This window comes from Rhipicephalus microplus, chromosome 1 (assembly GCF_043290135.1).
Source record: "Rhipicephalus microplus isolate Deutch F79 chromosome 1, USDA_Rmic, whole genome shotgun sequence".
NCBI lineage: Eukaryota > Metazoa > Arthropoda > Arachnida > Ixodida > Ixodidae > Rhipicephalus > Rhipicephalus microplus.
The window spans coordinates 51,263,816-51,282,352 of NC_134700.1; the positions used below are offsets into that span (position 1 = coordinate 51,263,816).

Here is an 18,537-nt window from a genome sequence, read left to right on the forward strand (position 1 = left end):
AAGTCTTACCTGTTTGCATTCTTTTCGCATTCGTTGTCACTGGTCTAGTCTGCTTATTTCCCCCTCTCTTTCTTGTCCTGTAAGGATGACCATCACCTAAAATATTTCAATAGCAAAATAATTTTTTCATCAAAGTGCGTGTGTGCGTTCTAAAAGTCTGTACCAAACACATCGCCCTAACTTAATTCACTACGTTACCAAAGAAATAACGCTGACTTCAGATATTTGCGTTTCATTAGTTCAACCTACACAATAGTTCAAAATAATTAATACGCATTGCTAAACCTTGACCTGGCTTTTAATATTATGAAAAGTGGACAAATATTACCATTTAGGTTCTCTGAGAAGACGAAAAAGAATTTTAAACAAGTAAGGTTTACTTATACAAGTTATTACCGTCTTATATAATGAAGTCACATCTACGATATTTTTCATATTTACTTATAAAAGCAGCATTCCAAATATTACAGTGGTGTGAATATTAATATTAAAGTTGTGTTGAAAAACAAAGACATGGCCCAAACAACGCATTATCGCAAATTTCACTGATTTATTTACTTATATCCTGTAAAATTAGCATATTATTGATAACGTATTTTGTCTCAAACCAACAATTCTTAATCTTAGAATTACCTCGCAAAAAAGCACAAATAATTCAAGAAGAGCACACTCACCATTTTTTTTTTGCCGCTACAGCAATCGCCGGGTCAATTAATACTCGCGAGATCATAAACGGTCGTTCGCGGCCTGGAAATATCAAATGATTACGGTTCGCACAACCCCCTTCTGTCGATGATAACGTTCGTTGCTGCTTGTAGTCACTTGTCATATCGAGAAATTGCGCAGAACTATTGACTTATCTCGAGCGCAGCTGAACGCTTCGCACAATCCACACTGCACCGGCTTGGTCTGTGCCGTGGTGATTTGTGGGGAACGGCCGCCCAGCGGCGAGGCTGCCTATGTCACTCCCCGAACAGCCAATAAATGCCGCTGAGCGATGAGCCGAAGCCTTTGCAAAGCATCCACCGAGGCAAAAGTGAGCAACTACGGAAAAATAATCAGGTTTTTGTCTGCTTTCCTTGCTCCGACGCCCACCGGGGGAAAACTTCGGTATACGAATGTGTTTGCTCCGGTACAATTTGGTTTGAGTACAAAAGCGGGCGCACCAATCCCTCATTTCTCCCAGCTGGGTTTATATTCGTTTACAGTGTACGACATCAATTTAGTACACAGAGCTGCGCGCCAGCTCTCCACTCACCGGTGTGGGACCTCGCTATCAGCTGTCGTTGACGAAATGCTGCGCTGTTGTCTACCAAGCACAAGATTGCAACTTTCCACCATCCGCAAACGAACGGTCTTACGGGAGCGCCTCAATCCGACTATAACCAACTTGCTTTTTAAATACGTAGCAGCTGACCACGAGGGCTAGGACATTCATTTGCTATAAGTGACGTTCTCATGCACTTCCTCGTGTCACGACACTGCCGGCTTTTCGCCATTCTATCTTCTATACGGCTGAGAACCACCGTAGCCTTTCGCGCATTGCTGCCCTCGGTCACAGAATATGCTGGCGAAGCCATAATGCGAGTCGAACACGCACGCGAACTCGCCCGCAACTGCCTACAGGCCTCACGGGAGCACCAAAGACAGCTCTACGATTCTCATTATTGCAACGTGTGCTTTTCACCAGGTCCCCTTGTGCGCTGTGGTCACCCGCTCGGCTTGTAGGTCTTTCTCAAAAACTGCTCTCACGCTACACTGGACTGAACCACTTTGTTCGCGAGGAGACTGACGTTACATATGAGATCATTCCAGCCGTTCCAACGTAGTCATCGTCAGCATCGAGCGACATCGTACACATATAGCTTGACTCAAGCCTTATCGCCTTCCTTCCACTGCATGCGTGTAGACCAAGCACCGAGATGGTGATTTCGCCTCCGGTTGGTTATGATACTGAACAGCTGCCGCAGCCTTGCTGCATGAAAGGTGAAGATCACGTTGGTTGCTGGTTGTTGTTTGACTGGTGCATCTTATTCACCCTGTGCTCCGAATAATTTATTAACCCACCCATAACAATATTTTTGGGTTCTTTATGGTAAAAAGTATTACCTCATCAAAATGTACATGTACGCGTGCTTCAGTAGTATGCATTATCGTCGCGCTCCCTTCATGCGATTTTGTGATCCCATTCTCGCCAGCGCGCTTTGTGCTGCTTTTCTACGTGCTTGTGCAACCGCGTGCGCAGTTAGAGAGCGACCAATTTTGCTACCAACACATGGTCTGAAATATGACGGCTACTGCTACTCGATATGCAAAGTGACGTTATGGTGATTTGGCTTGGCCCGTGCCTCGAGAGAGTAACAATGACAGTACAAACCATCTAGTACACATGCGCACGCAACGCGGTACAGTTACAGAGAATCTGTATAAGAACATCGTTTAATTGTAACCGTTTGATATTTTCAAAAATAGCTGTAAAGATCAGAATAAACGTGGTTAATCATAACTACAGGAACTCCTGCAAAAGCAGTACAATGAATACATGCACAAGTCGCACGAAGGGCTACCGGCATCGCTATGAATTTTCAGCGTAGCTGGACGAAAAGGTACATTCGTGTTCACAGTCTTTCAGATCGAAAAGTGCTGCTTATAAACTAACTACGTGCATTTGTATACACTGCGAGCAGAAAAGTACGAGCAGCTACAAACACTACGAAGGGTAGTGTTCACAACTGCTCGTAGTTTTCTGTCGCGCCGGGAACAACAGCGTTGAAAAAAAATCCCTTGTTGGTCCCTTCAAATGAAATGAACTGCTCCCACAACTACAACAATAAGAGGTTTCTACAGGACACATTTTTCGCAGGTGACAGTCATGCTCTTGGCTACTGAATCTTTTGCTCTCAATGACCTGGACGAGTCGCCACATGCTGATTACGAATACTACGATGTACCTGAGCTGCGTTCTACACACACCAGCTATCCGACACAGGTAGGACGTTTGCCATGGGTAAAGTTAGCAGAACGGGCTTAATTTTACCAGCCTCAATCCGCGTCCGTACAGCAATGTTACCTTCATATCAATATAGTAAATACTTATTGTGTGTGGTACAAGTCACAAGCGCCAAAATTATTTGTTTAACAAGCATTTGTTTTGAGCAACTTATAATATTATCTAGGATTTTAAATCTCAAAATCATGACATTGTTTAGATACATCCTAGTCGAGGGCTCCGACGATTTTGACCATCTGTTGTTATTTAATGTCCAGTAACATCGCACAGCTTCCAACCTTTACGATTTTGCCTCCATTGAAATGTTATCGCCACAGCCGGGATCGAACGCGTGACCTTCGCGTCATCAGCCAAGCCCGATAGCCACTGCTCCACCACGGCAGACGTTTGACGAAATGCAGTAAATGGATAGTTGTAAAGCATTTGAGCTGCGTTTGGCGCAAAACTCAGAGGCAAAACTCTGCACACACGCAGACAGTAGTAGAAAAAGGAATATTTCGTTCTTTGTGAAGCCGAGAGCAACAGCGCAGCAACAATATTTATGGGACATGTTGTACGTATCCGTGTTATAGTGAATGACAATAAATGTCAAGAATGTGAAACATAAAGCTGTGTTTTCTGCATACAGTTTTCTAATCCAGAAACATAATTTTTAAGTAAAAAATAAAAAAGAACATTCAGAAATACAGAAAGTTTTCTTAGTAAACACTTCCGCTAAATCAAGTAGACTCAGTGGTTACATTGCCAGAATTTACAAAATGAATGGATTGGTAATTGCTAAATTAGAGTCTTGCATTCCTGCTGCCTGGTAAGGAGTGTGTGTTATACGAAACTGGTCAGTGCATATGCCTGACGCTAAAGCAGGTTTTTTTTTTTGCAGAGTCTGAATCTCTAAACGTTTCAGCACCAACACAGTGCACTCGTACATTCGACGGGTAACGCGAGAACTTGAGCATCATGCTTTCCGCGCAGTTTACGTTATGCCAGTCCAAAAGAGTGTAGCACAAGGCTCATCTCTCGTTGAATTGATGGCTTATTTGAAGTTTTTATTATATCATCGGTATCGTAATTAAAATGTTTTTTTGTGCGTTTCAATAAAGTTTCAGCTCTGAGTCCGTGCTTGTGTCTGTGGGCTTGAAGCCTTTCCGCGTCACACCATCTTCTTTTTTTTCTTCATTTATATGACAAAATGCTACCAACTCGCTGAAATGACCGTCCTGCTTCATACCCACTAAGCGGTATACCACTCAAGGCACGTCTTTATAGCTGCGAGATAGATTAATCAACAGGTTAGACAGAATAACCTATAGATAGATAGAATAACCAACAGGTTCCTTAAAGATAGATAGAATACCAATACAGGAAGTTTGGCATGCGCTTGCGTTGATATAAGTACAGGCAATAAACTCAATCTATTCTAAGAAAATACTGACAGGACCCCCAAACGGGCGGCTGTTGTAACCACTCGCCGAGCCCACGTAAGCGGCATACTGTTGCAGTATATTCTATGTTGCGCCACTCAGCCGCAGGCGTGTCACTTTTATTCTCTTTTTGTATTAACACTGGCACACAAAATGCTTTCACTAGGTTTCTACCAAGAGAACCAGCAATCTACAACGTGGCGCGCCTGCGTGCGCTTCCTGTGGCGTCGCGATGCGCACTCCTCGTGCACGGGCTCGTGACAATGAGCTGACCGGCGAGACGTCAGAGAAATGCCATCGTAAAGAATGGTTCGGCTGACCCTTCAATTTATTAAGCCTATTTTTTAGTGTCCACAAGTTGGCGCATGAAAAAATCAGTGTTTGTGCGACCCTCCTCCAATACGTTATATTATACTACAATCTGTGCACCAACTCTTCAACGGCTGTTTCGCTGTCAGCTCAAGAGAACTAGCTGCGGCCTTACACTGCAGTAACAGTCACAGCCGGTGAACACAGCATCAAACGCAGTTGTATTCGCCAGCTATGACTTTTCGGGAACCGATACAGCTTTACACATGAAGAGCGTCCTTCGTTGTTGTTTGCATTGTTGTGGCAGCCAACAACACAATTCTTCGGACCTCGCCGACGTTTCCGTGGGGCCGTTTTTTCACGGAAAGGCAACTTCTCACAGCAAGCGTCTCGTTTTAGCTCGCCAAGCTGACGACACGGCGCCAAACTTCCTGCACCGACTGCAGCAGGCGTTCCGCGTGTGGCGCACGTGTTCCCGCTTCGGCGAAATACCCTGAATCGCATGTGCCCCCCTCCCGCACCTATCCTAGAATTCTTCGGAGCTTGCCGCCAGAGCTAGGCGCTGCGTTGTCGTCGCTCCACGAACTTGAGCTTTGCTTCTCTATACCCGCGAATATTTCTGCCTGGAGAAAAACAAGCGCTAATGTTTAAGGCTGAACGAGGCGGAAAATTACCAGCTGACATGTACCGGCACTAAAGTTAGCCTTTCTCGCATACAGTGTAAATGCTCGAACGTTGCTGAGCGCGTTGATTACCACTAATTAAAAGTCACCCCCTTGAAATACGCTGCCTACATGTATTGCCAGGTAGTTCGTGTTCTGCGTCAATCAGCGCTCTTCAAAGAGACTCGATGGCCGCTTCGAAACACCATAAGGCAACAACGCGTGATTATTTCTTAAAAAGCGACGCTGTTCCCACTGCGCAGTCTAAAACTAGCGGAAAAGCTACAGCCGCAGAAAAAGGATTCCCAGCTGTAGTTCTACACTGTCCTAATACGACTCGTGTGCCGAAAGAACTCTTGAAAACTAATCGGAACATGATGCATGCGCTGAAACCACGATTCCTGACAATGACATTGATCTTGCCGCATTTAACGGAACAAGACCCCAGGAGTTGCAGGACAACGAGACTAGACGACGTTTGCTTATGACGCCACGGAAACCAGGCGCTAACTCTAGCTTCCCTTCAGTTAGTAAGTGCAGACTGAAGTTCCAACCTCCCCTTTCAAGAAATGTTTTCCTGGCTCGTGTATTCTAAATTTCAGGAGGACGCTATTTTCAAGGCATGCATGTTTTTGGAAAAGAAAGTTCAGGCAACGGGTCTCGCAAGTTCTTGTTGCCTCGATTCTCTCCCCGTTCACACGTTGGAAGAGCTCGCTCGAAAATTTCAGAAGCAAATACTAGGGTGACACCTCGAGACCGCTGATCTATGCGCGACGAAGTCTCTAGAAGTCAATTAATCGCGAGTTCATCGCGCAAAAGATTTAAACATCAGCACAAGTAAAGAAGGAGTTAAGCTAAAAAAAAACTGATCTCCATCTTAGACACTGTGATGTTCGGTGGGCGACAACGTATACCTCTGAGGGGACATCGAGACATCCAACCTTTTCTCTTGAGCAGACCGCTGAAATGACGGCATGTCCATTCATTTTTCTTCATGCTGTGCAGTTCTTGTAGTGCGATATGTCGTTGTTTGCAGAAATCACTCGGTGTGCCCTTCTAGTTCTGTCGATGATGTGAAAGGGTGAACAGATAAAGTGAATCTATATATATATATATATATATATATATATACATATATATATATATATATATATATATATATATATATATATATTTATATATAATCTGGCGTATACTCTTTCACCTTTATGGTCCTTAGTCTTAAGCTGTTTGCCACACTGCTGAACAACAAAGCTTTTGTTCGCTATAGCGGCCCACATTGCATTTTTCATTACGCTTCTTTAGCTTTATGACCACCACGTTTCTTATTTATCAGCTTAAGTTAATGTTCAAAATTTTACTAAGTCTTTCAAAGGTAGCAATTAGCCTGCACGTTCGCCTGCGTAGCACCTTCGTCACTAGAAAACACTTGGAAATGCCTTTAGCCACTAGGGCAAAGTAAAGACTAGTGTGAACATATTGTACACCCGCATACCAGCAAATCTCGGTAGATTAGCTGAATATTATGTCGCGTGTGTGTGTGTTTGTGTGTTTAGATGTTAGCAGAATGCGCGAACCTTCAATGGAAAATTTAGTCTCTGGCTTGAGTATATCTCCGAAAAAGTACAAAAAATTTGGAATGGTGTTTTAACCCCGACAACCCCTTCCTCACTGTACCAATGTCTCTTTCTACCTTTTTCCTGATCTCGCTCATCGCCTAGCCTTCGCGTGTGCTAGGCGGTCATGGCGGAGAGAACAGCTCATTCACTGCCTTACGAAGGAAATCATATGAAGCAATGTTTTATTCAGTTTTGCACAGATTCGTGTCATGGCGTCGTGCATTCCTGATGTTCACAATATTGGCCATCACGCTGGCCTTGTAAAAAATACGGCGTTTTAATACAGCATGTCGGCGTTCGTGCCGCTATGCTGGCAGCCAGTGGGAAACGTCACTGCAACGCTATAATTGTGCGTGCGCAGCGTTGTGATGTAGCAGCGTCATTGCTTCGAGATAAAAAGAAAGAGCCCGAAGGAACAAATTTGACAGACGTATAATATTCAAATGAAAACACGTCTATTGCATCTCCGGGGGAAAGCACTCGGAAGCACGTGTTACGCAAGCAGCGCTACCTATCATGTAGCGTCGTATAACCACCCCTCCCTGAACTAAGGCAGACCAACGGCTCCCGTTCAGAAGCGTGCGTTCCTACTGGCATTGGAAGAAATAAAGCAGGCGTTGTCTGTGGGAAGGGTAGTCAAGGTTACGAGGGAGGCACTCTCTCGCCTTTCAATGCGGGAAATGAGAGGCTGGTAAGGGGACCATTGACAAAACTGCCCTATCAATGGCATCACCCATCCCAGCGAAGGGTGGCGTAAAATCAAGCTGGCGACATCCTCAAACATGCCTACACTGAAGAGCTCTGCAATAGATCTTGTTACTAGAATAGTGGTCTCTAGAATATTCGGGCATGTATATACGTCAGTAGTGCAACAAATATATTGGAAAGGTATTCAATACCACAGTGCCCCATTTTCGGGCTCTGAAAGCACTTAAGTTTTTCCTGGTAACTATACCTTACGCGCACCAAGCCTGCCTCATGTAGCATCAGACTCGTCGCCTGCCTTTTATTGCTATGAATAACTTTTTCAGGTGTATACAGTTGAAAAATTTTTCAGGTGTGTACATTTCATGCTTTCGTTGCGTTGACTATATGGATTTTCCATTCGGTCACTTTTGCAGAATGGGAGGCCATATAAGTTTGACTACAACATCGCCGATCAGAAGGGCAACCAGCAGTATCAAATCGAGAGGGCAGACTCGCAAAACACGAAGACCGGCGCATATGGCTACAGAGATATCAACGGTGTCTTCCGTCACGTCAACTACATTGCAGACCAGTACGGCTTTCGCGCTGTTGTCAACACAAATGAGCCTGGTACAGCCCCTATAGACTCCGCCGATGCCATCTTCAACGCTTCTCCTATCAAAATTCTACCTGTAAAGGCGCCGCAGCATACTGTAGCTGCCCAAAACCTTTGGTACGCAGGTCTCGCGAAAGAGTATGGTGGACGCTACGGCCTCCGGAACGACGCAAGCACCACTTATAATGATCCCCAACAAAGACGACCTCAAGTTTATATCGACAACATCGGTTCTGAGGATGCACCTTTGAAATCAGAATATTACTATAAATAGCCATTGAGTAAGCCCCTATAGGAATCCACCTCGGAAAGTCATGCGAAGAAAGGCATAGTTAGACGGAGAAGGAGTGAGATTAATGTAAAGCAGCGAAACAGGTTGAAGTTTTTAGAGCAGCTTATAAGTCTATCGTATAGTAGAAATATGCCAAATATACATTGACGCGTAAGCGACATACTAGCGGTGTATTTCATCGCCATTTCCCAATAGGTCATTTTGCTTCGTAACATCCCATTTTCGGCAGCTTGCGATGAACGAGACGCAGTTATTCTAATATAGATCATAAACTATAGATATTGGATAATAGCCTCATGGACTATGTTGTAACCAAATATGAGAATATATGGCAGGGCATTTTGTGCCATGGCATGTAGTTTTAATATAGCTCCGGCTCGTATAGGGGACGTAAAAGACCACTTTCTGTTTGGAATAAAATAGCTAAGCAGAGATCTCTTTGAGCAAAACTATTATTACATCTGCAAATAGACTAGCATGATCTGCGAAGCGAGATGTGTCGAATGTTTAGAGCCAGTGATGGGTACCCTTAAACATGCCTTTCATAATTGCGATAACATGTGTTTTGCCATTTGTCTCAATCACGATAAATTTATTGCTACCCGGAATACTTTCAATGACCATGTACAGTTGCCACTACATTTTCAAAACGCATTAGCCCGCAATACACTCGCGTTCACTCTATTTTTGGCGCTAAACAATAGCACAAGATTACATCTGTACATTTTTTCATAAACATTCAAAGGTTGCTGGCGTGAAGAATGCTCCAGGATGCCCCGTATTGGACGCCAGGGAGAATGTGCCCAGTTACATTCCTCTTAGCATAACTCATTTCATAGTGCCTGCACCACGTAAACATGAATAAATTTTTTTCGTCAAGTTCTGCCTCTCGGCACGCACATTGGCTCACGTGGTGCTCGTTTTCTAAAACTTTCATTGAAAGGGTTCCTAAATACGACTTATGGGGTATGTACGTGCTCCTAAAACTGATCCGCTCGAAGCTTCATAAAGTAACTTTTGGCTGAACTTGCGGCTGATAAAAAGAAAGTCGAATTACACAAATTCACATTCGTATTGATTGTGGCACACCGTCACTAATGATTTGATGGTGGTGCATCGTCAATACCCTCACTTGGCTGGTCTGTTTTCACAAAGTTTTTGTCTTAGCTAAGCTCTCACACTCACCTAGTAAATTAGTTGTCGCATGCTTATGCCGGCACTCAACTGCTGCGTGTGATATATTCCGCACACTTCGACTTTGAAATAACTTTTGCTTGGAAGAAATGATGTATTGGAAAGGCAGAGCAAATGCACTTCAATGGTATTTGTAAACGTTGCACAATAAACAAATGAAATATGCAGTGGTGTAGTTCAATCTATCGTTCAATTTTTTTCAGACACCGTCGATTGAAGGACGCTGGCAATTGGGTCATCACCTTCCTGTTGAGTTCTCGCACTACTAAAGACGTGTTGTTGGAGCGTAAGATCTTTGGCGGTCCTCATATAGCGAGAACACGCACAGCAATTTTCGTGCACAGTTATCAGGAAAAGTTACTATCTTGTCAAATAAGAAACTGAAACGTCATAGGATAAACTCCACTCATAAATGCCATAGACTGAGCAGTAGCAGTTTATAAGTGGGCAAAATATAACTAACCGCGCCATCGCATCTTGCAGATTCGAGCACCGAAAACACCGTGTCGCAGTCACAATTGAAAACGTCATTCTTGATGGTTGTGCTTAGGTTTATCGACATGAGCGTGAAAAAAACGCCCCCAGCTACCCGAAGGGAATCGTGAAGAAATGCGAATGCATCGCGTAGCATCCATAACGACATTTCGCACATGAGAACCCAACATTAGAAGAATAATGCTTTTATTTTTTTCTTATACCATGTTGCCAATGGCACCGTTCACCGTGCGTGGCATTTTTCTGTTGCGAGAATCGTGGTATGCGTTTCCAGCTCTGGTAGCTAGCGTGCACGGTTAAAAAATACCATGAAGTGAACAAAACGAACAGGGTTCCCGGTTTGGCTTCGGCGTTTCAGGGCGGCATCTCGAGCACACATTTCTAGATGTTCATGAGAGACACCAAGCCAGCGAACGGCAGAGAGTGATGCTGTGGTGTACAAGAAAGTGGGGTGTAGGGCAGAGAGAAAGCGAATGGCGAGAGAAGGAGCAGAGAAGCACTGCACCTACTCACTCCAACACTTCATCGCACCACATGCTGCGGGTTGCTAGCGACGAGGATAAGCCCGTGCGCCTGCAGCTATATCTATGGGAGAGGAAATGAGAGCATATAGATAACACCGCTCAGCGCACGGACACCACCGCGGATAATGCCGGATGCCTCACATAGCGCGACTAAAAATGCATTCGCGATTAAGAAATTCACAGATGTACCGCGAGGGCGAAGCATAGAATGCAATAGCAACTAATTGTAAATTCATGTGAAGAGTGACAATAATATCGAAACGTGCCCGGCATTCACAATGCCAACAAGTCTCTCAGTTTTTACTTCGCCGTGTGTGTCTGAAAAGCACGCCATTTTTGAAAACGGAGGCTGTGCAGTGAGTGCAGTGAACTTCGTGCACCCGGTAACTACAACAGAATTGTTCCGGTGAAAGCCCAGGACGTGCGATTCTTCCCAATTTGAGATAATGGTGCACACGCGTGAGCGTTCATCTCCCTCCTCTGTCCGCTAGCCAAAATATGTGTTGGAGAAGACAGCACATGCCTCCGCGTCGCGACGATCTGGCGACGCGCGCTTATTGCTCCATCTCGCCGATAATGCTGAAAACACGATAGTTCCCCCGAAATGGGGGTCGCCAGAATTAGGTGGTAGATATATACAGCTTGCCGTTTCAACCTCGCAAAGCAATTACACCGGACATTCGATTGCATGCGCTGGAGTCTTCTTCATTTTCATGCACACACACACACACACACACACACACACACACACACACACACGCGCGCGCACGCACATATATATATACATATATATATATTGTAATGATAATAAATAGTGGGGCTCAGGCAAGGGCGGAGGCAGGGTGACGGAAGCCGAGGAAGACGAAGCAGAATAAGAACAGCCGGCCTGCAGCAAAGGCGTTGTCTCTTATTTCTCGTCGTTACAATGTCGCAGGAATGGGTGGCAACCGTCAACGCTGTCGGAGATCACGCAGCGTGGACGGACCAAAAGAAGTGGGGCATGGCCATAGACCGCCTTCGGAATGCTGCCGCGGCTTGGCATCGATACGAAGGCGTGCGGCAGACATCCTGGGTGGACTGGAGTGACAAGCTCATAGCTGCTTTTGGACGGAGTCACCATCACCTCTCCACGACCACCCAGTCTTACGCGACCGCTACCGAGAATAGATCCCAGAAGGAGACCACCCTCGCGGCTTCAGCTGTATTTTGCAGCTTCCCGACAGCCAATTTAACCACCTACCCTGGGACGAACAACCCTACAGTGTTGACCCTCACTTCGAAGCGACATCTCCTGATATCACGTCAGTCTGTGGCCGAGTGTGCGGACGTCTGCCACACGCTAAGCGCCGCCTCCTTCAAAGTCACTGTCAGCAAAGACCTACCAGAGAAGGTAATACTTCCGGTTAGTGACAGGTCATCTGACAATGAAGGCTCTACTGCACGTGAAACTATAGGAATAAGCAGCTTGAGCATGAGTCCGACAAAGGCAGTGCTGCAAGAGCACGCGTTGCCTCTCAAGCTGCAACCTGAACTCGGCTCTCAGATGACTACAAAGACACCCCGACGCCCCTTGCCACACCGCAAGCAACGCAGGCGTCGACGCTCAGTGCAGCGTGGACTATTTCCAGCATTTGTAACACGACTGCGACAGGATGCTCAAACCGACGAGATTAAACCAACGCGGCCACTTTGCAGGAGTCTGTATCTCCTGCTAGCGGCATCTTGTCCAAGTCAACAGCGTTGGCCCCATCGTGGACGACGCCTGCACCGACCATCACGTCACAGCCAGTGTCGTCCTCCGGAATCTCCTTCAACAAACTTCCATGTGAAATATCAGCTTGGCCGAGCCCGGCCACCCCGGAATAGTCAATGCCGCCCACCGGAGACATTGTCGGTAACCCACGAGGCTCGCAGTCGGGGCCGAGTGTAATGATAATAAATAGTGGGGCTCAGGCAAGGGCGGAGGCAGGGTGACGGAAGCCGAGGAAGACGAAGCAGAATAAGAACAGCCGGCCTGCAGCAAAGGCGTTGTCTCTTATTTCTCGTCGTTACAATATATATATTCTAATGAATTAATGAATCTGAATAACGGACGCTCTGCTGGCAATGAAGAAGACGACAATGATCGGTGGCTGCAGTAGTAGCTCGCGCAAGCCGCTCGCCATTAGCCAGACCTGCCTGATAAAGCATATTTTGCCAAGCTGCGTCTGAACCTTTTTCGACGTACAACACCTCTATTTTAGGTGGTGGAGGAGCCGGGGTTCCCATCAACCTGGAACTTCGCAATCGGACGCTACCCTCACCGCTCACCATGACTGCTCCTGGCCCTACTCAAGCTGCCTTACCAACGACAGTCTACTGTACTGGCGTACCTCGGCAACGCGACCCACCAATTTTTCGCGGCAACGACGAACAAGACGTCGAGGACTGGCTCGTCGAGTACGAACTCGTAAGTGCTTCCAACAAGTGGAACGCCTGCGACCAGCTCAAAAACGTGCGCTTTTACCTCGCTGATGTGGCCAGCCTCTGGTTCAAAAACCACGAAGGCGAAATCACCAACTGGTCCGCCTTCAAGACCACCATCTCCGCGGTTTTCGGTCGTCCCGCAGTGCGCCGGCTTCGCGCGGAACAGCGTCTCCGTAGTCGAGTCCAGCGCAGACGAGACCTTTACAAGTTACATTGAAGATGTCTTGTCTCTTTGCAAGTGCATCGATGAATCTCTAACCGAACGCGACAAAATCAAGCACATCATCAAAGGAGTTGACGACGATACCTTCCAGATGCTCGTCGGTAGGAATCCACAGACCGTCACCGATGTTGTCCAACTCTGTCAGGAGTACGATGAGTTGCGTAAGCTGCGTGTCTCGACGCGCAGGGCCGCTGAAGATACGGCTGAAGTTTCCGCCCTCGTGCACGACGTCGCTGCTGATCACACCGTCTTACTGTCCCACATCAAACAATTCATTCGTGAAGAAGTTGCGCGTCAGCTTTCTCTTGTGGCCGAAGCATCCGCGCCAGTGACCTCGTTAGACCCACGTTTACGCCAGGTCATTGAGACACAGGTCACGCAGGCACTGGCTCCATCACCACCAGTCCCTACGCCGTTGACCTACGCTGCCGTCGTTGCTAGCCCCCAGCCCCACCTGTCTCTGGCGCATACCGGGGCACCGGGTCCTCCTACCCTACGACACTGCCTACATACACGGCACCCCATCTCGTTTCGCCACCTGCACCTTCTGTTGTTAACCCATGGCGCACCTCGGATAATCGACCCATCTGTTTCGCATGCGGTTTCGTGGGACATATAGCACGCTACTGTCGCCGTCGCAACTTCAAGCCTCCAGACCATGGGAATTCTGCAAATTACCAAGCTGCCCAGAATCCCCAGCGACCATCCTCTCCTATCACCGACTCATTGTCCCCACGACGCCCTGTCGATTCTCGCCGGTCATTACCACCCCGTCGCCGATCTGTCTCCCCGATGCTTCGGCGCACGAGCCCCGCTCGAGAGGAAAACTGACAGCCGCAGTTCCGGAGGCAAGAACTGCGCCGTCATCGAACTTTCTAAGACCTCCTCTTTGTCCGACCAACGAAATTGATGAGCTAGTAGAAGGTGTTGCTGTACGTGCCCTTGTCGACACAGGCGCCGTCGTTTCTGTAATTAGGGAAAAACTATGTCGCGATTTGAGATAAGTTACAACGCCGCTTACGAATCTTGCTCTGCGCACAGCCACCTCCCATTTCATCGCGCCGACAGCTCAGTGCACAGCACGCGTTTTTATTCAAGATGTTTGGTACGCCGTCAACTTTGTTGTTCTCCCACGTTCATCTTACGACGTCATACTAGGAAGGGATTTCCTTTCTACCCATCAGGCCCTCGTCGACTGCGCTCGTGCTGAACTCACGTTGACGAATCCGTGGCTTGATATCGACCACCAAAGTCCCTCGAAAGTGTTTGCCGCAGCTGACGTCCGCATCGCGCCGTTGTCCGCCGTCCTAGTGCCTGTGTTTTCGCCTGCTGCCACTAACTTGACGCTCCTGTTCCAACCAACTATAGCTAGTGTGCAACACCGAACCATCGTCCTCCCGTTTGCCGTCATCAACTTTTTCAATGGTTCGGCGGTACTTTATGCGTGCAACGTTTCTGCTTGCCCATACATCCTGCTACGCGGCGAGTGTCTGGGGAGCCTCGAGACCTTAAAATTTATTTTCGAAGACCCGATCTATCCAGACAAGCTATTTTTACCGACTTGTGCCATTACACCCGCAGCTGACGCTAATAAACCTATGGATGTATTCCGCAAGTCCATTGATTGCAGCCTCACGCCTGGGCAGCAGGAACAGCTGATCAAGCTCCTACAGCGTTTTCGGGCCTCGTTTGACCACAATCAGCCTTCCTTAGGTCGAGCGTCATCTGTTGTTTATTGTATAGATACCGGTCAAGAGACGCCATTACGGCAGTGTACATATCGTGTGTCAACTACCGAACGCTGTGCCATCAATGAACAGGTTGACGACATGCTGAGACGTGGCATAATCGAACCGTCAAGCAGTCCCTGGGCCTCTCCAGTTGTGTTGGTGAAGAAGAAGGACGGATCCATCAGGTTTTGCGTGGACTACCGACGTCTCAACCGAATCACGCGCAAGGATGTCTATCCGCTGCCACGCATTGACGATGCCTTGGACTGCCTACAGGTAGCCGAATTTTTCTCTTCTTTAGATCTGCGCTCTGAATACTGGCAGGTACCCAGGGCAGAGGCCGATCGCGAGAAAACAGCTTTCATCACGCCCGACGGGCTTTACGAATTCACAGTCATGCCCTTCGGCCTGTGCAACGCGCCAGCTACTTTCGAGCAAATGATGGACTCTATCCTTCGAGGCCTCAAATGGAACGTTTGCCTTTGTTATTGAGATGACATTGTCGTCTTTTCAACTGGTTTCGCAACCCAATTAACCCGCCTCGAGAAAGTCCTCGCGTGTATTTCTGCCGCGGAGCTGCAACTGAATCTGAAGAAGTGCCATTTCGCCGCTCGAAAGCTTACCATCCTTGGCCACGTGGTTTCAAAAGACGGCATTCTACCTAACCCTGCCAAACTTACAGCCGTTTCAGCGTTTCCGAAACCAACCACCAAGAAAGAGCTCCGAAGCTTCCTAGGCCTGTGCTCTTACTTCCGGCGCTTCGTTCGCAATTTCGCGATGATCATCGCTCCTTTGACCAAGCTCCTCGCCGGCTCTAGAGACCTTTCAGCCTGGTCTGCCACCTGTGGCGATTCCTTCAATGAACTGCGCCGCCTCCTCACGTCGCCGCCTATTCTGTGACACTACGATCCATCGGCACCCACAGAGATCCACACCGACGCTAGTGGTGTCCGGCTAGGCGCTATTCTTGCACAGAAGAAAGACGGCTTCCAAAAGTACGTGGTTGCCTACGCAAGCCGAACTCTTAGCAAAGCCGAAATCAACTATTCCGTCACTGAAAAGGAATGCCTGGCCATTATGGGGCGATACAGATATTTCGACCTTACTTGCACGGACGCCCTTTTGACGTCGTTACTGACCACCACGCCCTCTGCTGGTTGTCGTCACTGAAGGATCCAAGCGGTCGCCTCGCCCGATGGGCATTACGCCTCCAAGAATATAATATTCGCGTGGTCTATCGCTCCGGCCGGAAACATTCGGACGCAGACGCCCTATCCCGTTCGCCCCTACCCCCTGACCCGGACTGTTGCGAAAGTCTAACCTGTGATGCCACTGTCGTCACCATCGCCGACATGCCATCTGAGCAACGCAAGGACCAGTGGGTTGCTTATTTCTAGACATCCTGGCTGGGCGGACGGCTTCCCCCCCTTCTCGCACATTGCGTCGGCAAGTCGAGCACTTCGCCACTCGCGACGACGTGCTGTACCGTTGCAACTACGCACCCGGTGGACATCAGTGGCTACTCGTGATTCCACGTCATCTGCGATCCGAAATTTGTTCCACGTTTCATGACGACCCCCAATGTGGACATGCAGGTTTCCTGAAGACTTATTCTCGCATACGTCTCCGATATTACTGGCGTGGCATGTACCGTTTTATACGACAATACGTTCGGGCCTGCTCGACATGCCAGAGACGAAAAACTCCCCCTTATCACGCCAGCAGTACCTTGTTACCCTTACCATGCCCATCCCGACCATTCGACCGCGTCGGCATCGATATCTATGGTCCCCTTCCCAACACTGCTGACGGTAACCGCTGGATCATGATTGCCGTCGACCATCTCACGCGGTTTGCCGAAACTTCATCCCTTCCCTCGTCTAGAGCAAAAGACCTTGCGACTTTCGTACTTCACAACATCGTATTACGTCATGGAGCACCACGGGAGTTACTGATCGATCGTGGTCGCGTATTCTTGTCAGACGTCATCACAACATTGCTGCGTGAGTGCCACGTCGTTCACCGCACTACAAGCGCCTATCATCCCCAGACCAATGGAATGACAGAGCGCTTGAACCGCACCCTTGGTGACATGCTGTCTATGTATATCTAGTCAGACCACTTCAATTGGGACCGAGTGCTCCCGTTTATCACATTCGCCTATAATACCGCCATTCAAAGCACTACTGGGTTCTCTCCTTTTTTCCTCCTTTACGGACGCGAACCTTCTTGCACTATGGACACCATTCTTTCGTACAAACCTGACTCTTTAGAGTCCACGACTTTGTCTCAAGCCGCTACTACGCTGAAGAATGCCGCCAACTGGCAAGATCATTCACAACCCAAGACCAAGGACGCCAAAAGCACCACCATGACGCATCAAGTAACACTACTTCCTACGATCCAGGTTCACTCGTCTGGCTGCATGTCCCTTCTGCTACACCTGGCCTTTCTACCAAGTTGGTCCCCAAGTATCACGGCCCATATCGTGTGCTACAAAAAACGTCACCAGTGAATTACCTCATTGAGCCACTGCAACCATCTTCTGACCAACGTCGTCGTGGCCAGGAAATTGTCCACGTCTCGAGACTTAAGCCCTGCTACGACCCTCCCGTGTTTACTTGTCCATAGGTCGCCAGGATGGCTCCTTATTTCGCGGGGAGTAATTGTAATGAATTAATGAATCTGAATAACGGACGCTCTGCTGGCAATGAAGAAGACGACGATGATCGGTGGCTGCAGTAGTAGCTCGCGCACGCCGCTCGCCATTAGCCAGACCTGTCTGATAAAGCATATTTTGCCAAGCTGCGTCTGAACCTTTTTCGACGTACAACACCTCTATTTTAATATATTTATATATATAGGTATGGGATATGGCACAACGGGAGCGTTGTCAACAAAGATAAATATATTTATTTCCCAGCAGTTTCGGGAGGGGTCCTCCCTTCATCAGGGGATGAGTCATCAGGGGATAACTCATCCCCTGATGAAGGCAGGACCCCTCCCGAAACTGTTGGGAAATAAATATATTTATCCTTGTTAACAACGCTCCCGTTGGGCCATATCCCATACCTTCACGAAGACTAACTGGCCCATTGAAATATTACTCCCACTATATATATATATATATATCGCCACTCTATATATATATATATATATATATCGCCACGATATATATATATATATATATATATCGCCATATATATATATATATATATATATATATATATATATATATATATATATATATATATATATATATATATATATATATATATATATATATATA

The 18,537-nt window shown here is 47.3% G+C and overlaps 1 protein-coding gene across 2 annotated transcripts in view; it reads left to right on the forward strand.

Annotated features, from left to right (window-relative positions):
• The window catches only part of LOC142766267 (uncharacterized), a 77,509-nt gene extending 67,532 nt beyond the window's left edge, over positions 1-9,977 (forward strand). For both annotated transcript variants that reach the window (XM_075867988.1, XM_075867993.1), the window contains exons 2-3: positions 2,864-2,989; positions 8,143-9,977. In XM_075867988.1, the coding sequence (XP_075724103.1) occupies positions 2,864-2,989; positions 8,143-8,598 (582 nt within the window). In that variant the 3' untranslated portion in view covers positions 8,599-9,977. The remainder of the gene's footprint in view (positions 1-2,863; positions 2,990-8,142) is intronic.
• Positions 9,978-18,537: the final 8,560 nt, after the last annotated feature.